Source organism: Heteronotia binoei, chromosome 3 (genome assembly GCF_032191835.1).
Source record: "Heteronotia binoei isolate CCM8104 ecotype False Entrance Well chromosome 3, APGP_CSIRO_Hbin_v1, whole genome shotgun sequence".
Taxonomy (NCBI): domain Eukaryota; kingdom Metazoa; phylum Chordata; class Lepidosauria; order Squamata; family Gekkonidae; genus Heteronotia; species Heteronotia binoei.
The window spans coordinates 737,148-759,224 of record NC_083225.1 but is presented as its reverse complement, the minus strand read 5'-3'; the positions used below and the strand labels follow the sequence as shown (position 1 = coordinate 759,224).

General features: G+C 45.4%; 1 protein-coding gene across 1 annotated transcript in view; it reads left to right on the top strand.

The window, feature by feature from the left end:
• Window positions 1–21,798, top strand: part of LOC132568065 (adenosine kinase-like) — an 81,920-nt gene extending 60,122 nt beyond the window's left edge. The window contains 2 exon segments of the mRNA XM_060233534.1: window positions 20,648–21,099; window positions 21,102–21,798. Of these exon segments, the coding sequence (XP_060089517.1) occupies window positions 20,648–21,099; window positions 21,102–21,709 (1,060 nt within the window). The 3' untranslated portion in view covers window positions 21,710–21,798.
• The last annotated feature ends 279 nt before the right edge of the window (window positions 21,799–22,077 follow it).

Genomic DNA, 22,077 nt, shown 5'->3' with positions numbered 1-22,077 from the left:
GCATATTTCAAAATTTTGGAAACAAATCCAATTTCAGATCAAACTTATTACAGGCTACTTTTTTCTCCCTCTAAAACTTGATGTATATCTTTTACACAATTGGAAAGACACTTAACAAAGGTACTGTTGAATTAATTAATATTTTGATTGCAGCAGCTAGAATGACGATAGCTGCAAACTGGGTGAACCTTTATTAGATCAATGGTTTCATAGGCTGTGGGGATTGTTTGTTCTGAATAAAATTGCATGCAATTCTTTTGATTTTTCGATTGAGCAATATGACTATCGTGTGGTAGCTGTCTGGTTTCCTCTGGTAAAGTATTTAACTGAATATGACATTGTACATAACAATTCATTCTACAAAAAACAAAAAAGAACATGAAAGGCTGAAGAGTCTGGGACTTTTCAGCTTTGAAAATAGGTGGTTAGTTGGGGACATGATAGAGGTTTATAAAATTCTGCATGGGGTGGAGAGAACTGTTTCTTCCTCTCCCCCCAAAAAACTAAAACTTGAGGGCATCCAATTAAGTCAATGGGCAGTAGCCTCAGAATGGATAAAAGGAAACAGTACGTTACACAGAGAGTGATTAAAATTTGTGATTAAAATGTGGAATTCACTACCAGAAGATATAGTGACGACCACAGGAATAAACAGCTTTAAAAAGGGGATTAGACAGATTCATGAAGGATACGCCTTATCAGTAGCTACTAGCCATGGTGACTCAGTGAGCTTCCACATTCAGAGACACTAAAACTTCGAATCCCAAAGCCAGGAGAAGGCCTCAGTCGCTATGACTTGTTGTTGCCCTCTAGAGGAACTGGTTAGCCATTGAATGAGACAGGATGCTGGACTTGGGCTGCCAAGTTCCTGCTGGGGTCAGGCGATCCCCCGGTTTGGCGGGCCTCAACCCGCCAGCAGGGAGGAGGCTATCGAGATCCGCATCCCCCCAAAAGTCCTGTTGCCGCATGGCATGTGCAACACCTGGAAGTGACATATTGCACCGGATACGTCACATATGGATGCTCTAGGAATTTGCTGAAAACTCTGTGGTTTCATGTGGGGATGCTCTAGCAATTTGGGGGGAAACTATGGTACCATACAGTTTCTCCCCAAATTGCTAGAGTTTCCCACCAATTCCTAAAGCATCCCTGCACAATGTGCCCAGTGCAATACATCACCTCTGGGTGACATCATCATGTTGTGAGCACGTGCAAAAAAAATAAAATCCCCCATCGGCAGCCACAGGGGAATAGGCAACCCTAGCTGGACTAGATGGATTATTGGTCTGATCCAGCAGGATTCTTCTTATGTTCTTAGAAGAAATTTCATTCTAGAAACAATGGGAAGGGGTTTTAGGGAAGAGAAGATACCATCAACGGGGGCACAGCAAGCTGGTACTTGTTCCCTATCATCTTCCTACCCCAAATATTTTCTTTCTAAATCCCACCAACCCATTGAAATGAGCTAAAATGTCCCAATCTTGAGTCCCATCATATGAAAAAAAGTTGTAAAAATTACAACTTTAAGACCCAGCTAGTGCTCTTAAGTTGCCACACTTTGGTAGACCCCTGAGGGCTATGTCTTTGGCAAATGGGAAGGCAGAGAAGGGTGAAATAAAGCGAGTCCAGACAGCTCTGAATAAACCCAGAACATTTTATTGCCAAATGAAACAGTCATAGAGGAACACAGGAACACAGGCAAAACTGCAACTATATAAAATCTGGCCATGACTAGCCATGCCCCCAGCAGGCAACAGTTACTCCTACTGGCTCTCTCCAGGAGCCTTAAGAACATAAGAACATAAGAGAAGCCATGTGAGATCAGGCCAATGGCCCATCCAATAGCCTTCATTTGCATCTCTTTGTTACAAGTTGATACATGCCTAGTGTCCTGATTGGCCAGTTTGTCCAGGCTTCAGGATCCTGGTTTGCAAGGATTGCCTGTCTTAAGCTTAGGCAACAGAAACACAGTGAGATACAATACATAACAAAGGGGCAGCCCCAGAGTGATCTGCTTGGCTCACTGATAGTTTGTATGATAGCATTTCTATGATCCCATTCATTCTACATGTGTGAAGCTTTTTTCATTCACAACCTGAATGCTCATGAACCTAAAAAATCAGCACTGCTGTTTGAATGATCAGGTCACATCTATGTTCCAGTGAGGAGAAGGTTGTGAAATTAGAATGTAAAATGTGCATAATCCAAGGGTCTAACATATGTGGGGGGTTTTTAAAGAAAGAAAAAACTTCAATTACTTGAAACACTGTATTGAGACAGAACACTTTATCTGAAAATTTGACAGAGCAGCCACTTCATTTAAAAAAAGTTTTCACAAATTACCTCAACCCCTACACTGGACATGCTACTGTACTGTAAAAGATGGAGAGAAATGTGTGCGTGACACAAAGGAAGTCCAATAGATCCATGCAGCCAAAAGCAAGACCCACATGGAAAAAGTCTGGTATGATGCCATACCTCAAGGGCATTGGCAGGGGGAGGTTTTAAATCCGATATGTGTGGAAAATACAGCCTTTAGCATTCCTCTCCTTTGAGAGCATTAAAAAAAACCCATTTTATATCATCATGAATCAGAACATCTGGTACGCCTCAAATATGAACGAGACTTTTGGGGACTTTCTCCTACGATAGACCTTTTTGGGTTACACCAAAGATTCTGTTTATGCTCAGTTTTTTTTTTATTTGAAGGAAATGGGGAATAATTTAAAATATTTCAAATTAATATTATGAGGAAATGAACCTTGTGAGAATCAAATGAAAGGCAGCTGGAATCCAGAGTCACTGCCATAAATGACAGGCTGGGAGGGTTTGGCTTTGTGTAATGAAGGCCTTCATGTAGGGCTACCAAGCCCCCGGTCCAGGTGGGCGTTCCCCTGCCCAGGAGGTTCCCAACCTCCCCCAACGTTGCTGACGTGATGACATCACCTGGAAGTGATGTCATTGCACTGCCGATGTTGTGGGCAGCCGCTCTAGGCATTTCTGGGAAAACTCTATTGTTTTCCCGGACGCTCTAGTCATTTGGGAGGGGAAAATCTATGGTACAATAGGTACCATAGAGTTTTTCTATCCCAAATGGCTAGAGCATCCAGGAAAACCATAGAGTTTTCCTGGAAATGTCTAGAGCAGCCACACGTGATGTCGCCGGTGCGATGACATCACCCAGAAGTGACATCATCATGTAATGCATGCGCAAAAGTCCCTTTCCAGAGAACACAGTGGACTTGGCAACCCTACGTTCATGACCAACTTTGATTAGATCCTGGTTGACCCACCTTAGCACCCCATTACTTTGGAAACGCAACATGGCTATGCGGCACATGGAAGTTATTAACTTTCAGCTGATTCAGTTCAAGAGCTGGCATGGAAATAACCTTCGGAGTTACAGATCCAAAGTACTTGTTTGTTTCGGAATCCAAAGGAGCTTCTAAGAAAGGCAGGTAATGACCCAAAATGAGTCTTTAACAGTTGTTACATTTGGAATTATGTCCAGGGATCATTTTGTAGAAAGAGAGGTGCCAGAGTTCATTAGCACAACTCATTTGCATAATTCATTTGCATATGCCACACACACCCTGACATCCCCGGAAGGTGTACTGAATTATATTCGCTCAGCATGTACATTAAAATGCTTCTTGAGTTATAATTGTCATCCTGTTAGGAAACCAGTTTGGTGTAGTGGTTAAGTGTGCAGACTCTTATCTGGGAGAACTGGGTTTGATCCCCACTCCTCCACTTGCAGCAGCTGGAATGGCTTTGGGTCAGCCATAGCTCTCATAGGAGTTGTTCCTGAAAGGGCAGTTGCTGTGAGAGCCCTCTCAGCCCCACCCACCTCAAGGGGTGTCTGTTGTGAGAGGAGAAAATATAGGAGATTGTAAGCCACTCTGAGTCTCTGATTCAGGGAGAAGGGTAGGGTATAAATCTGTAGTCGTCGTCTTCTTCATAAAACCTTACTCCCATCATACATTTTCAGTTACTTTATCCTATGTGGCCACAGTGGCATGATGAAGATTTCCATCTGTCTGCTTTATGTGTTTTGGTTATTTCCCCATGTTTTGTGGGGGGAAATATTAGAAAGTTTGTCAAATCTTAAGAGTTCAGCAAAATTCTCACAGGGGTTTTTTGAACAATGGAGCCCAGAGGAAGTATGGGGGGGGGGGGGAGTTTAAGAAAGAAAGAGCACAATAAAATTTAAAAGTTCCAGAGCTCCACTCCTGTGAGCTCCTGCCCAAAATGAGGCCTGCTGATCCAACTGCACATAATGGGATGTGCATTACCTACAATTTCTCCAGAATGCTGGGTTTCACATTTGTTGTTGTTCAGTCATGCAGTCGAGTCCAACTCTTTGCAACCTCATGGACAAAGTCATGCTAGGCCCTCCTGTCTTCCATTATTCTCCAAAGTCTGTTCAAATTCGTGTTTGTTACTTCAGTAACACTGTCCAGCCATCTCATCTTTTGCCGTCCCCTTCTCCTTTTGCCTTCTGTCTTTCCCAGCATCTTCTCCAATGAGTGCTCCCTTCTGATTTGGTGGCCAAAGTATTTAAGCTTCAACTTCAGCATCTGACCTTCCAGGGAACAGTTAGGGTTGATTTCCCTGTGTCAAGCGTATGTATTTCAAGTAACTAAACAATGTTGAATACAAAGTCTTAGTTTATTGATAATCCATTGTTGCTCAAGGTGCAGCACCTTGAAAGTGATACAGAGTTGCTCATAGCATGGTGTTTTAAGGATTACATCAAAGAGTATAGGGAAGATAGCTCAAAGACATAACAAGTATGCGTGAACTGTTACAGCTATGTAAACTATTATCTTGCAGTTGAAACTTCCCTCGGTCCCATACATTCTTGCTACAGTTGATAAGGAATGAATGCAAACTGTTAGGGGGAGGCATCTCCTTTCTTTCTATCATCAAAGTTACAGCATTCCTACATTTGCTACTCAGAGGTGGGAAAGGAAAAAAGGAGGTGAGCAAGCGAAGGGGTTTTTAGCTTTGATATGCAGCTATGGGAAAGGAACGGACGACTAGAGGAGAAAAAGTCAGAATTCAATAATGTATAGAAATAACATGCTTGACATACTGCCCCCCTATGATCTTCTCCGGGGCTTGTCTTGATTCAGTTGCTAGAATTTCTTTATTAATCTGGTAGCTCTTACATTTGAAGCCTCCACCCATTCATCGTGACTAGATGGAAAGTATTTCCATCTAATTAAAAAATGTAGCACCTTTTCAACTTTGCATCCAGGATTTCTTGCACCTCATGGTGACTCTGACCCTCGACTTGGATAAGTTGTGGAGCTGGTGGTCGAGGGTGCCAAGCTGTAGCTCCAGGATCTTGGCATAATAGGCTGCAATGAAAGACAGGGTGAATTTTACTAAACATCTTTGGAAGTTCTCATTCCACCGTCACTTTATTTATGACTCTTTTTATTTTGAATGGACCCAGGAATTTGTAAGCCAATTTCTTAGACGGCTGAGGCATCAGTAAGTTCTTGGTTTATAGGAAAACCATCTCTCCTGCTTTGAAATCCCATACTGGAGTGCGTGTTTTATCATAATGTTTTTTGTAGGTATCTTTGGCTGCCTCCAAATTTTCTTGTATTACCTTCCATTCTTTTCCTAAAGTCCCCCACCAATGTTCAAATGATGAAGGCAATTCCCTGGGTTTTCCCCCTGATAATAATGGGAAAGGTTTCCCCTTGTAACCATTCACTACTCGGAAAGGGGATGTCTTGGTGGAACTGTGGACACTGTTATTATATCCGTACTCGGCAAAAGGTAGCAGTTCCACCCAGTTAGATTGTTGTTGATTCACATAACACCATAAATATTGTTCTAGGAGCGCATTTATCCTTTCTGTCTGTCTGAGGGTGGTATGCTGAGCTCAGATCTTGCTCTATACCTGTTAATTTGCAGAACTCTCGCCAGAAGTTGGCAACGAATTGTGGGCCCCTGTCACTAATGATCTTATCAGGGAAAGAGTGTAGAACAAGTAGGCTAGTTTCTTCACATTGGGCAGTTGTGTGCAGGGAATAAAGTGAGCTTGCTTTGAAAAAGTGTTCACTATTACCAGTATTACCATTTTCCCTTGAGACATGGGAAGTTCTACAATAAAATCCATGGAAACTACCGACCACAGCCCACCAGCTGTCTCTAAGGGTTGTAAACATCCAGGGGGTTTCCCTCCCCTCTTCTTCGCCATGATGCACACAGGGCAAGTGGACACATATTCTGAAATGTCTTTTTTCATATGAGGCCACCAGAACTGTCAATTGACCAAGTGTAATGTCTTTACATAGCCGAAGTGCCCTGAGATATTGCTATTATGGCAGAGTTGTAATACTCCTTTTCGGAGGCTTTCTGGTACGTAGTTTCCCTTCACGATACCAGAATCCCCCTTCTCCCTTGGTGACTTTGGTTTAGAATCTCCCTCTTTCTCCACTTCTTTGATCAGTCTCTCTCCTCCCCAAATTTCTCTAATGTTACCCTTCTTTGTTTTGGATCTAGTACTAACCACCCCAACTAAGTGATCGGGTGGCATGATAGAGTCAATAACTTCCTCTTTTTGACTATTGTGTTGGGGAAGTTGAGATAACACATGAGCCAAGAAATGTTTTCATCCCGGGATGTGCTTTAGGGTAAAATCGAATTTGGCAAAAAACTCTGCCCACTGGATTTGTTTTTCAGATAATTTCCTACATCCCGTGAGGGCCTCTAAGTTTTTGTGATCTGTCCAAATTTCAAATGGGACTCTGGCTCCCTCTAGCCAAGACCTCCAGGTTTTTAATGCAAAAGTCACAGCAAATGCTTCTTTGTCCCACACGGACCAATTCCGCTGTTCTTGGGAAAATTTCTTAGAAATGTATGCACAGGGTTGTAATCTCCCCTCATCATCAGCCTGCATTAATATTGCTCCTACTGCAACATCGGAGGCGTCACATTGGACCACGAAAGGTCGCAGTTCATCAAGGTGACTAAGGATAGGTTCACTAGTCAACAGTCTTTTCAATTTATTGAATGCCTCCTGGCACTTGGCTGTCCATACCAGTTTGCTGCCTGGTCTTTTTGCTTCTGGACCCTTTCCTTTTGTTTTAAGTAGGTCCGTCAGTGGAAGCATGGTGTGCGCAAAGCCCTGAATAAAATTACAGCAAAAATTTGCAAATCCAAGGAAAGATTGGAGCTGTCTACGTGTCCTCGGGTTTCCCAATCTAATACAACTTGTATCTTGGCGGGGTCCATGGCTAGCCCCTTCCCAGATACTCAGTATCCCAAAAAGTCCAACTCAGTTTTGTGGAATTCACACTTAGATAGTTTAGCGTATAGCTTGTGTTCATACAGACTGCGAAGTACTCCCCTCACCAATTTCACATGAGAGTTTAAGTCTTTGGAGTAAATAATTATATCATCCAGGTACACCACGACCCCTTTATTCCCTCAACACTTCATTGATAAAATTCATAAAAACTCCAGGCACCCCTTGTAATCCAAATGGCATGACTAAGTACTCGAATTGACCCATGGGGGTATTGAAGGCGGTTTTCCACTCGTCCCCTTCTTTTATTCGCACTTTAAAGTAAGCATCCCGTAAGTCCAATTTTGTAAAGATCTTTCCTTCTGATACTGTGCTTAACAGATCTTTAATCAATGGGATGGGGTAAGCATTCAACATAGAAATCCTATTGATCCCTCTAAAGTCTGTGTCTAAGTCGCCCATCCTTCTATTTTCTAAACAGTACCGGGGTGGCATGTGGGGCTGTTGCCGGTCTGATAAATCCTCTCTTTAGATTTTTGTCTAAGAATTCCCTCAGTTCTGCTTTCTCTGCCCACCCCATAGAGTATAGCTTGGCTTTGGGTAGTTCTAGCTCTGGGATGTGTTCTGTGGTACAGTCTGTATTCCGATGGGGGGGAAGTTCGTTCGCCTCTTCTTCGCTAAACACCCTCCTTAAATCCTTGTACTCTTTGGGGATGGAGTGTACTTCTTCTACCGTTAAGCATAATCTTAGGGGGAGGCTCCATACCCCACGCTTCGTCCCATTGACGACGCTTGCGTTTACTGTCAGTAAAATCTATGATTTGGTCTCCCCATTTGATGTCTGGTTCATGTTTGGCCAACCAACCCACTCCCAAAACCACATCGAAAGAGGCTGAAGGAGCAATCACAAAAAGTTCAGGGTCCCAATGATTCTCTATGCCTACTGGCACGGCTTGAGTTTGCTCCACGCAGGGTTCCCCTTTCATTACTGTTGCATCCATTTGTTCAAATTGTATGGGTTGGGGCAAGGGGACTTTGGGGAGACCCAGAGCCTCTACTAGTTTGGGGTAATTATCTCAGGGCCCGTACATGTACGAATCTCTTTAGTTTCAAATTTAATAAAGTCAATGGGACAAAAAATAAAGATCCAGTTATCCTCACCCTCAATTGTGCCGTTAATTCCATGACCTGCTGCTCGGCACTTCTCAGTGCAGGTCACTCCCGTTTCCCACCGGCTTGTCCTCCCAGGACATCTCACTCAGCTTATCGATGATGATGGTTTCTTCGTCCATGGAAGTAGTGGCTATGGTGCTCCCCTTAGCCAATTCTTTGGGGCGGGTTGAGGTCTTCTTGGGTGCTGATGTGCTGGGTTTTGGAGCAAGGGGGGGCCTTGAGGTCGTTCCAGGCAGTTGGCCGCTAGGTGATTTTGATCCCCACATCCGAAGCATCTGCAAGGGGTCTGCGGCTTGGTGGCTCCCCCAGCTGGGGTGGCCTTCTTTCCTTTGGGTTTTGCCCCTGACCGAGACTCACATCCCCCCTTTTCCCCATGCTGCTGTTGTCGTTGTAGGGCCACTCATTTCATGTTAGTCTCCACTTTGCCTGCCAGCTGCACCCACCCCACCAGCATGGTGGGACGAACTTGCTGTAGGGTTCTGTCTAACACGCTTGCGTTTAAGCCCCTCTGGAACTGTTATATTTTATTTAGCTCATTCCAACCCCGGACTTTGGCTGTGTTGGCCCTAAATTCTGCTGCGTACTCACGTACCGATTTTGACCCCTGCTGCATGTCTCGGAGGGCGGCCAGCGCTCGAGTTTCTTGTAACGGGTCTTCGTATTGTGTGAGCAGAGCTTGTAGGAACGCGGCTACTGTATCTAATTCAGGGCTCCTGGTCTTGTACAGGCTCATGTACCATCTTTTGGCGGCCCCTTTCAGCTTTGACCGCAGGTAGTTCACCCGGCTAAATTAGTCAGGAAAGGTGTTCCCCCAATAGTGCATGTAACTATTGGCTTGGATAGAAAATATTCCCACTTCGATGGGATCCCCATCGAACATAGCATCTAGTTCCCTCCCTCTACCATAATCTCGAGGAACGGGTGCTGGCTGGGGCTGGTGGTGGCGGGACTGCCGGTGGTCTCCCAATGGGGGGTACCTGAATTCCTCTCAGGTCCGCGGGTCTCAGCATGCGTTCGAGTTGCCTTCTGATCTCTTGTGCCATGAAGGTGGCGTTAGCTTGGATCTCATTCCTCAGGCCCCTGGCTATGTCAGCCATCTCATTTCTCACTGTCTGGAGTATTCCCCGTTTGACTGGCCCGATTTCCTCTTCCTCCTCTTCGTCTGGACCAGGTTGTTTGGGATCTCTTCCTCTGGTTGAGGTTCTTCCCGCTCCTCACCCCCAGTGAAATGCTCGATCTTCATCAGCTCACTCCTTCCCCTCACCTTAGCTGCGTTAGAGCGGAACTCGGCAGCATATTCGCGGATCGATTTGGAGCATTGCTGGATGTCCCTCAGGGCGGCCAGTGCACGGGTTTCCTGCAGGGGATCCTCATACTGGGTCAGTAGCGCCTGGAGAAAGGTAGCGACGTCATCCAGCTCAGGGCTCATCAAGGCATACAAGCTCACGTACCAGCGCTTAGCTGCTCCTTTCAGTTTCGACCTGAGGTAGTCAACCCTGCTAAACTCATCTAGGAAAGTGTTCCCCCAATAGTGCAGGTAGCTATTGGCTTGGATGATGAAGTATTTTACTTCTTTTGGGTCCCCATCAAAGGTGGCATCTAACTCTCTTCCTCATCCCCCTTCTTGGGGAAGGGGCCCCCTCACTGGTTGCGCCCTGGATGGGATCACTGAGGGCCTAGCTGCAGGCAGTTGCGGGAGTCCCCTTGGGTCTATCAGTCTCAGGATACGATCGACTTGCTTACTGAATTCTTTGGCCATGAGGGTGGCTGCCGCTTGCATCTTATCCTGTAACCCCTTGGTGACTTCTTCGACCTCCCTCCTCACCATCAGGCGAAACTCTTGGGCCCCTTCATCTTCTTCTTCCCCAGGACCCGACGGCTCTTGGGATCCTTCCCCCTCCGCCTCCAACAGGGGGGCCTCTGCTTCTTCCTGTGCGGTAGCAGCAGCACCGCACTCCTCCCCAGGTTCTTCCACCTCATCAGCTCCCATAGTCATTCTCACCCGACACATGTGTCTGGTCAGAATAGCATCTCTGAGCCTCATCCATCATGGTGGTAGACGTGCACGGTTGCCACTGACGGGGAGTTACCGAGAGTTGTTGGATATGGAGGAGTGAGCCTCTCCCCGCGACTCTCCGGGCATCCAGCACGTGCCATGGTGGTGTTGGTGCTCTCACCCTTTCTTCAGGTTCTAGAAGTTCACTGCTCTCTGGAATCTTTTCAGCCATCCAGTTACAAAGTTGCCAGGGCCATTAAATTTCTTCTAGGATCACTCTCAAAATGTCAAGCATGCGATTTTCAAAAGAACGAGTCAAGTAGATTCAAAACTGCATTTATTGCTAAATTGAGATGCTCTCTTGGTTCAGGACTTTGAGAGTAATGCTAAAACCACATTGATACAATTCTTTTAAGACATACTTCAAAAGATCCTCAAAGGAGAGGGTAAGGAATGCCAGCCAACACATAAACTATCATAAATGTCTATGTTCCCACAATGTTATCAGTGTCTTCTCCTTGCTTTCCCAGATGGCCTACACTCCCATGCAGGAATGTATGGGAAGGTGTTCATTCTTTTCCTCTTGCTGCTAGTTTCGTTTCTCACAATTCTACTACCCAAAGCAATAAAGCAAGAAGGGGGGGGGGGAGAGAATAACAGAGCCAAACAATACCGACTCTCCATGATGTTTCACAGACCAGCTTTATGGAGGGCCCTAAAACCATAGATTACCATTGAGCTTTTACCATGCTTGACACTCTGCTGCTAGTCCCTCCCGATGCAGCTTTCACTTCTTGCTCAAATTTAAAGGCATACACACACTTTTCTTTTTAAAAAAAGGTGTTCTCAGGCTTCTAGACCTGCAGAGATCTAAAAGCACATGGTGGCTTCACCCACTGGCCAGCTGGCTGGGGTCAGGATGGAGCCTGGGAAACTGGGGGTTGTCTTGCTGGGACCAGGGGATTGGGAAGCCTAGCTCAAAACTATGCATCCTCATAACACAACTTGTGGTCTCCTCATGCTGAGACAGCCAATGTAGTATAGTGGTTAAAGAGGTGGATTTTAATCTGGAGAAGTGTGTTTTATTCCCCACTCCTCCACAGCTACTTGGGTGACCTTGGGCCAATCATAGTTCTTTCAGAAATCTCTCAGCCCCATCCACCTAGTATTGCCTTATATTTTCACAGGAGGAATGCTTTGTAGGTAGTATTCACAATATTTAATACATGCAGACTACCTTTCAAAAAGTCACTGGAGGAACAATGGAATGTTTGATTCAATGCTGAAGAGTACAAAGATTTTTCTATTATTAAAAGGAAGAACAGGAATTTTGTTATGCACAGTGCTTACTCTGCAAGAATATAAAAAGGCACTGGCATGCTTGTAATAATAAAGAAGAGTAAAGGTTCGAAATATGAATCCTGAGACCATCTACTTCTGCAATTTGTTTCCAAAAAGAAAGCGCCAATGTAAATCTTGCGGGTTCTGTCACCTGCCGGTGACGCACTTTCCTTTTTATGAATTTACAGACACTGCTGTAACACTCAAAATAATGCTGGGCTCAGATACAAACAGATACGAAGCAGCTATATTCAATGGGGACAAACCTTGGCAGGTTTAGAGTCGAGGGGACTTGAGCTGGCATTTTGGCTTCCTATGAATTATATTTTCTACACACACAGACCTTGTCAGTTCACATTCATTTTTCAAGTGGGGTTTTTGAAAAATCCAAACCATCTTCCCTTTCCAAGTTGATAATGATCAGTGCTACGATGTACTGAGCTCTGTGTGGTTCATAAAACATTGATTTCGGAATTAACTTGGTATGGCATTTAGCACTGCAAATCAAACACAGCTATTAAAACAGGGGGATGGATGTTCAAAATATGTTCAAAGACTGTTCCATCTACTAAGACCCACTTAACAATTTCTGTTCCTCTTAGGGTAGCCAGGTCCAATTCAAGAAATATCTGGGGACTTTGGGCATGGGGCCAGGAGACTTTGGGGGTGGAGCCAGGATCAAGGGTGTGACAAGCATGATTGAACTCCAAAAGGAGTTCTGGTCATCACATTTAAAGGGACTGCACACCTTTTAAATGTCTTCCCTCCATTGGAAATAATGGACAGGGGTGTCTTCTTTCGGGGCTCATAGAATTGGACCCCCTGTTTCAATCTTTTTGAAACTTGGAGGGTATTTCAAGAAGAGGCACCAGATGCTATGCCAAACATTTGGTGCCTCTATCTCAAAAACCAGTCCCCCCCAGAGCACTAGAGACTAGCGGATTAATTCTCCATTATACCCTATGGGAATCCGTCTCCAAAGGGAATAATGGAGTGCCCAGCAGACATTTCCCCCCCCCCGCTTTCTGATGACCCTGAAGCGGGGGGAGGGCCTCCATACCGGGGGATCCCCTGCCCCCACCTGGGGATTAAGATAAACAAGGAAACTTGTGGTGTGGAGTTTAGGCAAAGCAAGAAAAACACCGTGCACCAAATGTTGCAATATAAGTGCAAAGCACTCTTTCACTCAACCACTTTATCACTGTAATTCTTAAATGTCCTTCAAAGCAAATAAACAGTCCTTGGTAGAAACTCAAACTTTAAATGCTGCCAGGTATGAAAATCCACTGTCTTCTTGTCTTCCTGTTGAGAGATGCAGAAAGCCCGGCTGTTTCTTTTTGAAGAACGAGTCAGCAGGTGTAGTAGCAGCGACACGAGTCCTAGGTTCAAGTTTGTGTTTCCTTTACATTTCCTCTGGCCGCTATTTTTACACTCCGGAACCCATGCTTAGGCAACAGCAACAGCTCACAGCCATATCTTATCAGTATGCACAAACAGTTCTTTTAAGAATCACAATAGGTACCATAGAGTTTTTCCCTCCCAAATCACTAGAGCATCTGGGAAAACCATAGAGTCTTCCTGGAAATGCCTAGAGTGGCTGCCAAGCAACATCGCCAGCATGATGACATCACTTCTGGGTGACGCCATTGTGTAGGTGAATAAAGTCTCCCACTGGAGGCCGTGAGGGACTTGGAAACCCTATAAAAGTACAAGCGCTGAGTCGTTACTGACCCATGGGGTGACATCACAACATTTTCTTGGCAGACTTTTTATGGGGTGGCTTGCGGTGATCTACATTTTAACCCCAGCAAGCTGGGCACTCATTTTACCTACTTCAGAAAGATGGATATGTGAGTCAACCATGAGTTGGTTACCTGAACCCATCTTCCACCGGGATCAAACTCAGGTCCTGAGCAGAGCTTGGACTGCAATACTGCAGCTTCCCACTCTGCACCACAGGCTCTTTCTCAATAGAAAACCAGCCCTTTAATTTCACCTGCACCTCAGATTGTGTTCTTGTAAAACCGATCGGCTGTTTTTGAGAATCGTTGGCGATAACCCAAGTGGTTTTGCTTGTAGAATTCATTTAGTAAACTGTGTCATCAATACAAATTAGATTGTGCGCTACACTCATACAAAGCAACAATAAAGCATAACCATCAAGAGAAATCAGATAATGCTTGTCAATGCAAAGGGCAAGTTCAATACTTCTGCTCACAGGTTATTTTTTAAATGAAGTAGTAATCGTGTAGCTTCTGAAAAATCCACTGGGGCAGCCAGATTCTAAGAATGCTAGAGACATTACATTGTTTGTTCAAAAACCCTAATGGGCACGCACACACAATATGGTTGACACGTACCCAAATGTCTTCACTTCATCTCTACTCACATTTTGCACATTCTGAAAGCAGCAAGTGCTGTTTATCCACACCACATTGGCTTCAAAGGAAGGTGAAAGCCAGATTGGTGCAGCGCAGGGGAGGTCAAAGTGCGGCTCAGAAGCCACATATGGCTCTTTCACACATATTGTGTGGCTCTTGAAGCCCCAGCGACATATTGGCAACCTGGAGAGGGCATTTCTCTCTTTAAATCACTTCACCAAGTTAAATGCATTTAAAGTTAAAGTTGCTTTCCTTCCTTCCTTCCTTCCTTCCTTCCTTCCTTCCTTCCTTCCTTCCTTCCTTCCTTCCTTCCTTCCTTCCTTCCTTCCTTCCTTCCTTCCTTAATACTGTAAAGTGAGTTTAGTCAGCTGTTAACTAAGCAGCCACAGTTTATTCAAGAAGGAACAGCCACGAACAGCATAGGCCACTCCACTCAATATATGCACTGTGGCTGAGTTAAACACGCCCCCTTTCGTTGGTGGCAATCCCTCCTATTGGTCTCTCCAGAATCCTTCATTTGCATTGCCTGGAAGAAATGCCTCACGTCCTGATTGGCTGGTTCTAAGAGAACGGCCAATCGGAATGTAGGCACCAGGATTCTGGAGAGTAATGGAAGCATGCTTCAAGCTCAAGTCTAGTGAGAATTATGATACATAACAAACATTACCAGTAAAAAAATAATAAAGTCACTGCTTTACCTCTGTGCTGTAACTACATTTAAGTGTCTCCCTGGTTCCTCCAGAAAAGATCCTATTAAAATATTGACACAGTCGACAAACATTTGCCTTCATACCCCTATGCTGTTTGCTCAGTGAAAACATTTAACTAAATGCATATAAATAAGTAACTTTAGACATCAGGCACTTGTCTGTCTTGTGCACGAGCACTTGTCCAGACCTCAGCAGTGCTGCAATCAGTGGGACTACTCAAGTATAAAAGGTTTGAAGTTTGAAGCCAAGTATTCTAACAGTCATCATATTAATTTTCATGTGTGTACATTTCAAATAAACCCAGGGATATTTTTTGTTGCATGGAAACCTGGTGCGGTTTTATTAAATTTTATTTCCACATTTCTTTCTAAAATATATTTTTTAGATCTATAAAAATGGAGGAGCGCCACATGTGTTACGTTCTGCTCATTGAGCTGATGGAACTAATTGAATGCTGCATTTAACTCCAGTTAAAAAGAAGGAAAAGGAGGAGGAAGAGATGATGATGGCGATGATGATACTGGATTTATATCCTGTCCTTCACTCTGAATCTCAGACTGGCTTACAATCTCCTTTACTTTCCTCCCCCACAACAGATACCCTGTGAGGTAGGTGAGGCTGAGAGAGCTCACAAAGAAGCTGCCCTTTCAAGGACAGCTCTGTGAGAGCTGACTCAAGGCCATTCCAGCAGTTGCAAGTGGAGGAGTGGGGGATCAAACTTGGATCTCCCAGATAAGAGTCCACACACTTAACCACTACACAAAAAAAAAAAAAAAATCAGCCAGTTAGTAGAAAATGTGATTCTTGCACAGGCTCCAAAGGGCAGAGACTCAGCTGGGTCATGTGAGCTGGAACTTCTTGGAAAGGGGCATTCTATTTCCAGCAGTGTAGGAAATGTGCACATCATTGACACAAGTGCTGTGTGATTTCCTATGTACATCGGTGGTAGAAAGTGTTGTCAAGTTGACTTACGGTGAGCCTTTGGGCTTTTCAAGTCAAGAGATGTTCAGAGGTGATTTGCTATTGCCTGCCTTGGTGTAGCAACCATGGGCTTCTTTGGTATGGTTGCCAACCTCCAGCTGGGACCTGGAGCTCTCCCACTACACAACTGATCTCCAGACCATAGAGATCAATTCCCTGGTGAAAATGGCTCCTTTGGAGGATAGAGTCTATGGCATTGTACTTGGCTGAGATCCTTCCCCTCCCCAGGCTCCACTCCCAAAATCTCCAGATACTTTCCAACAAACAACTGGCAAGCCTATTCCTTGGTGGTCTCCAACCCTGGTTAGCTTCTGATATCTAACAAGATGAGGATCATCTGGGCCCTGCCATAGCTTAGAAAGAGTTACATCAAAGAAGAAGAAGACGACATTGGATTTATATTCCACCTTCAACTCAGAGTGGCTCACAATCTCCTATATCTTCTCCCCCCACAACAGACACCCTGTGAGGTATGTGGGGTTGAGATGGCTCTCACAGCAGCTGCCCTTTCAAGAACAACTCCTACAAGAGCTATGGTTGACCGAAGGTCATTCCAGCAGGTGCAAGTGGAGAAGTGGGGAATCAAACCCGGTTCTCCCAGATAATTTGCTATTGCCTGCCTTGGTGTAGCAACCATGGGGTTCTTTGGTATGGTTGCCAACCTCCAGCTGGGACCTGGAGCTCTCCCACTACACAACTGATCTCCAGACCATAGAGATCAATTCCCTGCAGACTTAACCACTACACCAAACTGGCTCTCAGAAGAAGACTGCACAGATTTATACCCTGCCCTTCTCTCTGCATCAGAGACTCAGAGCGTCTTACAATCTCCTATATCTTCTCCCCCCCACAACAGACACCTTGTGAGGTGGGTGGGGCTGAGAGGGCTCTCATAGCAACTGCCCTTTCAAGGACAACTCCCACGAGAGCTATGGTTGACTCAAGGCCATTCCAGCAGGTGCAAGTGGAGGGGTGGGGAATCAAACCCAGTTCTCCTGGATAAGAGTCCACACAACCACTACACCAAACTGGCTCTCAGTCTGATGCACCCAGTCTGATGCTTCCTTTCCCCTACTTCAGAGGATCCCTCATTGTCATCACAATGCAGAGCAGCACAGATCAATCTGGGAAGCCATCTTCCCTCTCTTTTGCTATGTTTTGCTATGAAGGAGCTGGGGATGTTTAGCCTGGAGAGGAGGTGGCTGAGAGGTGATATGATCACCATCTTCAAGTACTTGAAGGGCTGATGGTGTGGAATTGTTTTCTGTGGCCCCAGAAGGTAGGACCAGAACCAATGGATTGAAATTAAATCAAAAGAGTTTCCGGCTCAACATTAGGAAGAACTTCCTGACTGTTAGAGCGATTCCTCAGTGGAACAGGCTTTCTCAGGAGGTGGTGGGCTCTCCTTCCTTGGAGGTTTTAAAACAGAGGATAGATGGCCATCTGACAGCGATGAAGATCCTGCGAATTTAGGGGGAGGTGTTTGTGAGTTTCCTGCATTGTACAGGGGGTTGGACTAGATGACTCTGGAGGACCCTTCCAACTCTATGATTCTATGTCTGCATACTGCTGGCACCCAGGGCTGCCATGCTCCCTGGTGGGGCAGGGGTTCTCCCACTTTGGGGGTCCCCAACCCGCCAGCCTGCAGTGGGCCGGTGGGGATCCCCTCCCAACATTGCTGGCACACCTGTTGGAATGGCCTTGGGTCAGCCATAGCTCTCGTAGGAGTTGTCTTTGAAAGGGCAGCTTCTGGGAGAGCTCTCTCAGCCCCACCTATTTATTTTAGTATATTTCTATTCCGCCCATTCCCTGTAGGGCTCAGGGCAGAATACAACATATGATAAAACAATAAAGTACAATAAAACATTTTATAAACAGACAACTCAACAGCACTCAGATTACCATGACATCACATATTGCCCAGCCTAGCCGTCTCACATCATGATATCTCATAGGGATGGCAGTTTTTATTCCATTTCCTAGCACAGATGATAGTGCTGGCAGGGAAGGCCAACCAGATCAAGAAGAGACGCCCGCAGCCTCAGCTTAGAGCCTGGCGGAACAGCTCTGTTTTACAGGCCCTACGGAAGGATAATAAGCCAGGTAGGGCCCGGATCTCAATAGGGAGCTGATTCCACCAAGTTGGGGCCAGGACTGAAAAGGCCCTGGCCCTAGTTGAGGCGAGGCAGGCGTCTCTTGGTCCAGGGACAGCCAACAGATGTTGGGAGGCCAAACGTAACAACCTCCCAGGCATATATGGAAAGAGAAGGTCCCTACAACACAGGGTATCTGTTGTGGGGGAAGGAGATAAAGGAGAATGTAAGTAGGGGTGTGCATTTGGTTTGGCCAACCGAATAAACCTCTGAATACCCCCTGATTCGGAAATGTACTGCGCCATATACTTCCGAATCCAATTGGAAACCATTATATGGGAGCTGTATATGGCTCCCCGTATACTTCCGAATCAATATTCGGAAGTATACGGAAGTCCATAGAAAAGGTGGGAAAGAAGCTTCTGCCGCCTCAGGGGAGCTGCTTGCCTCCTTTCCCACCTTTGGAAGCCTTTTCCCGCCTCTCCCATAGCCTCCCTGGGATCAGGGAGGGAGTGGAGGAGGAGCCCCAGTAACCAATCCAAAGCATGCATTTGCAAAATGCATTGCAAATGCATGCTTTGCAGGGCTGTTGTGAAGCTGATGGCTGGGCTGTTCTTTTGTTTACTTGGGTATCCAAGGAAACACTGTTCTCTGGTCAATCACAGAGCAGTGGTATTTTTGAAGCTGCTCTGTGTAGGGCCAGGGAACCTTTTTAAGGAGTCTGCCTGGCTGGACTCCATTCCATTGCTGCTGTGTTGGTGTTGGTGTGTGAGAGAGATTGTGCTGTGCTGGCCATTGGCCTCAGCTGCTGCTGCTCTCTCTCAGCCTTGCCTGACCTGCCTGGAGAAGAGAAGTCATCTAAGGTAAGACAGTCTTGGGGTTCTTGTTTTTATTTTACTTAGTAAAAGGACTTTTTAAGACTCAGAGTCCCTTTACTTATCCAGATTTGGGTGGGTGGGTACTGGGTAGCTTATTTGAGGTTAGGGGGTTCTGCTGGGGGTGGGGGCCAAGGGTGGGGGGGTTGCCAATTTGCCTATATCTTACTTTAGTGAGAGGACTTTTAAAAGTGCAGTGTCCTTTTACTTTTCTTGATTTGGGTGGCTTGGATTTCTTGGGGTTAGGGTGAAGGTTTTTTGGAGGGGAGGGGTTGGTAAAGTTCCTGTATTGTTAAAAGTAAAGGTTTTTTTACTGTTTTAAAAGGATTCTGTGTTTGATTTGTTGCTGCTGTGTTGTGCTGCTATTGTTCCTTTATCTCCTCTGGTTCTGGTTCTTGGGGGGGGGGGCTGTTTGGCCTAATTTTCATTGTTAAAAAGGCCACTTTTTAACAGTTGAGTTTGTTGGCCTTTTCTCAGTGATTTGGATCTGTTGTTGTTGGTTTTGCTTCGTGTCCTGTTGTCCCTTTTCCTGGTTCTTGTTTTTGTTTGTTTTTTTGGCGGGGGGATGTTGTTGACTGATTTGGCCTGAGGTTTTTTATTGTTAAAAAGGTCACTTTTTTAACAGTTGAGTTTCTTGGCCTTTTCTCAGTTATTTGTTTGGGTCTATTCTGTTGTTGTTGGTTTTGCATCCTGTTCTGTTGTCCCTTTTCCTGGTTCTGGTTTTGGGGTGGGTGAGTTAAAAGTTAAGTTTCTTTCTGTCACGTTTTGGTTTTTTTAAATTACCTCTGGTTGATGTGGGGGTTGGTGTGTGGGCTGTGTGGTGTGGGTCACTTTCATGTTTTTAAAGAGTTATCTTTGGAGTCTGAGGGTGCTTTCAGTTTGGCTAAGGCCACTAAATAGGCTGCCCCACTAATAAAGTTGGTTTTAGGTATTGTGTTTTTTGAAATAAAAAAAAATCCAGTTTAGGGCTTTATTTTCTTTCAAAATTCAACTAGACCAGATAGGGGCAATTTAAAAAGATTTTAGGTTTCTCATAAAAGGCAGCATGACTACTAGGCCACATCAGGCTACCTTTTAAAGAGACTAGGGTTGCAGTGCATCTTGCTTTCAGTCACTGAAAGCTGGTGCATCGTTAGATTTCCATAGGGTAAACTGTCAAGTCTGTCTGTAACTCTGGCTCAGTCAGAGAGCATTCTGGGTAGAACCAAAGTATATTCAATTGCTGCTAGCTCGTACCTTCCCTACCCCTCCCTTCCTGTAGTGAGTGTCCTTGCTTTGAAATGGAAAGATGTGAAAGTCTTATCTGTGCCTTCTCAGGCCTGGCTCTCAGAAGGGCGTCAGGAGCCCACTACAATCAAGGCCATCAAGCCTGAGAACGAATTGGTAACATCAATGTGTGAATGTGCCCTGCATAATCCTCCCCCCTTAGGAATCCCTTTGAAGTGACCCATATATGCAATGTATCTACAGGTTATTCTTTAGTCTTTCAATGCTGGCTTAGCCTCAAGTATCAGTATCAATAAAGTAGTTTCTTTGTATCAACAACGACTCGTTATTGAATCTGCTGACTTGACATAAACCACAGCTTCTCTCTAGTTATAGGGGACACCTGATTTCTAGTTTGCAAGGAAATCTGGTTTGTCCCAGGATCTAGTTAGGAGAAGTTTAATTAGGAGGATATAACAAGGATTGCGGCGGCCTGGGGAGGCGGGGGCTGGCATGGCGGCAGGGCTGCCGCTCGCTTCGCCTCAGGTGGCTGAGCGAGCAGAGAAGAGTCCCTCCTGCTGCCGCCACCTGTGTCTCTCTCTCTTGCCCGCCGCCACCGAGGAAGTCTTCCCCAGATGACACCGACGCCATGCCCACGCTGAGTGAAAATATCCTTTTTGGAATGGGCAATCCCCTCCTTGACATCTGTGCAGTAGTGGACAAGGACTTCCTGGACAAATATGGACTGAAGCCAAATGACCAGATCTTGGCAGAAGAGAAACATAAAGAGCTATTTGAAGAACTTGTGAAAAAATTCAAAGTAGAATATCATGCTGGTGGATCTACTCAGAATTCCGTCAAAGTGGCTCAGTGGATGATCCGGCATCCTTATAAAGTGAGAACGTTCTTTGGGTGCATCGGAACAGACAAATTTGGTGAGATCCTAAAGAAGAAAGCTGAAGAAGCCCACATGGATGCCCATTATTATGAACAGAGTAAAGAACCAACTGGAACGTGTGCTGCCTGCATCACAAGGGACAAGAGATCTCTTGTTGCTAACCTGGCTGCTGCTAATTGGAGAAGGAGAAGCACCTTGACCTGGAAAAGAACTGGAAGCTGGTGGAAAAGGCTAAAGTTTATTACATTGCAGGCTTCTTTTTGACCGTGTCACCTAAATCCATTCTAAAAGTGGCCACTCAGGCCTCAACGAATAACAAGATCTTCAGTTTGAATCTTTCTGCGCCATTCATTAGCCAGTTCTACAAGGAGCCGATGATGAAAGTGATGCCTTATGTAGACATCCTTTTTGGGAATGAGACGGAGGCTGCCATGTTTGCTCGAGAGCAAGGCTTTGAGACTGAAGACATCAGAGAGATTGCCCGGAAGGCACAAGCCCTGCCAAAAGTGAACCAGAAAAGGCAGCGAATTGTCGTCTTTACCCAAGGGAAGGATGATACTATCATGGCCACAGATTCTGAAGTGCGATCCTTCCCCGTGTTAATCAGTGACCAGAGCGAGATTGTGGACACCAACGGAGCAGGAGATGCATTTGTGGGAGGTTTCCTCTCACAGCTCGTGTACGACCAGCCGCTGACGGAGTGCATCCGTGCCAGACACTACGCCGCTAGCGTGATCATCAAGCGTTCCGGCTGCACCTTCCCAGAGAAGCCGGACTTCCACTGATATTGGGCCACTCCAAGGGATCAAGAAGGGGTCTCTGCCTCCGTCTCCCCACTCTCCTCCTCCCAGGTTACCTGGCATTGAGGCTTCTGTACTTCTCTTCCAGTTTATCTCTGTCCTGACAGCCCTTTTCTTCTCCTGAACACAGCAGTGACCTGCATGTGTTAAATTAGAGGTCACGCTCCCAGTGAGACTCCGTTCAGTCCTGCTTTGTCCCAGCACAGATCCCAGGAGTAGTGCAGTATGAAACAACCCCAGTTCTGGTCTAGCAATGCTTCCATAGTATATTCACTTGCTTGTGTAATCCAGGTGAGAAATCATTAAGTTCATTTGGTATAAAACTGTTGACATTTCTGAGGAGAATTTGTATC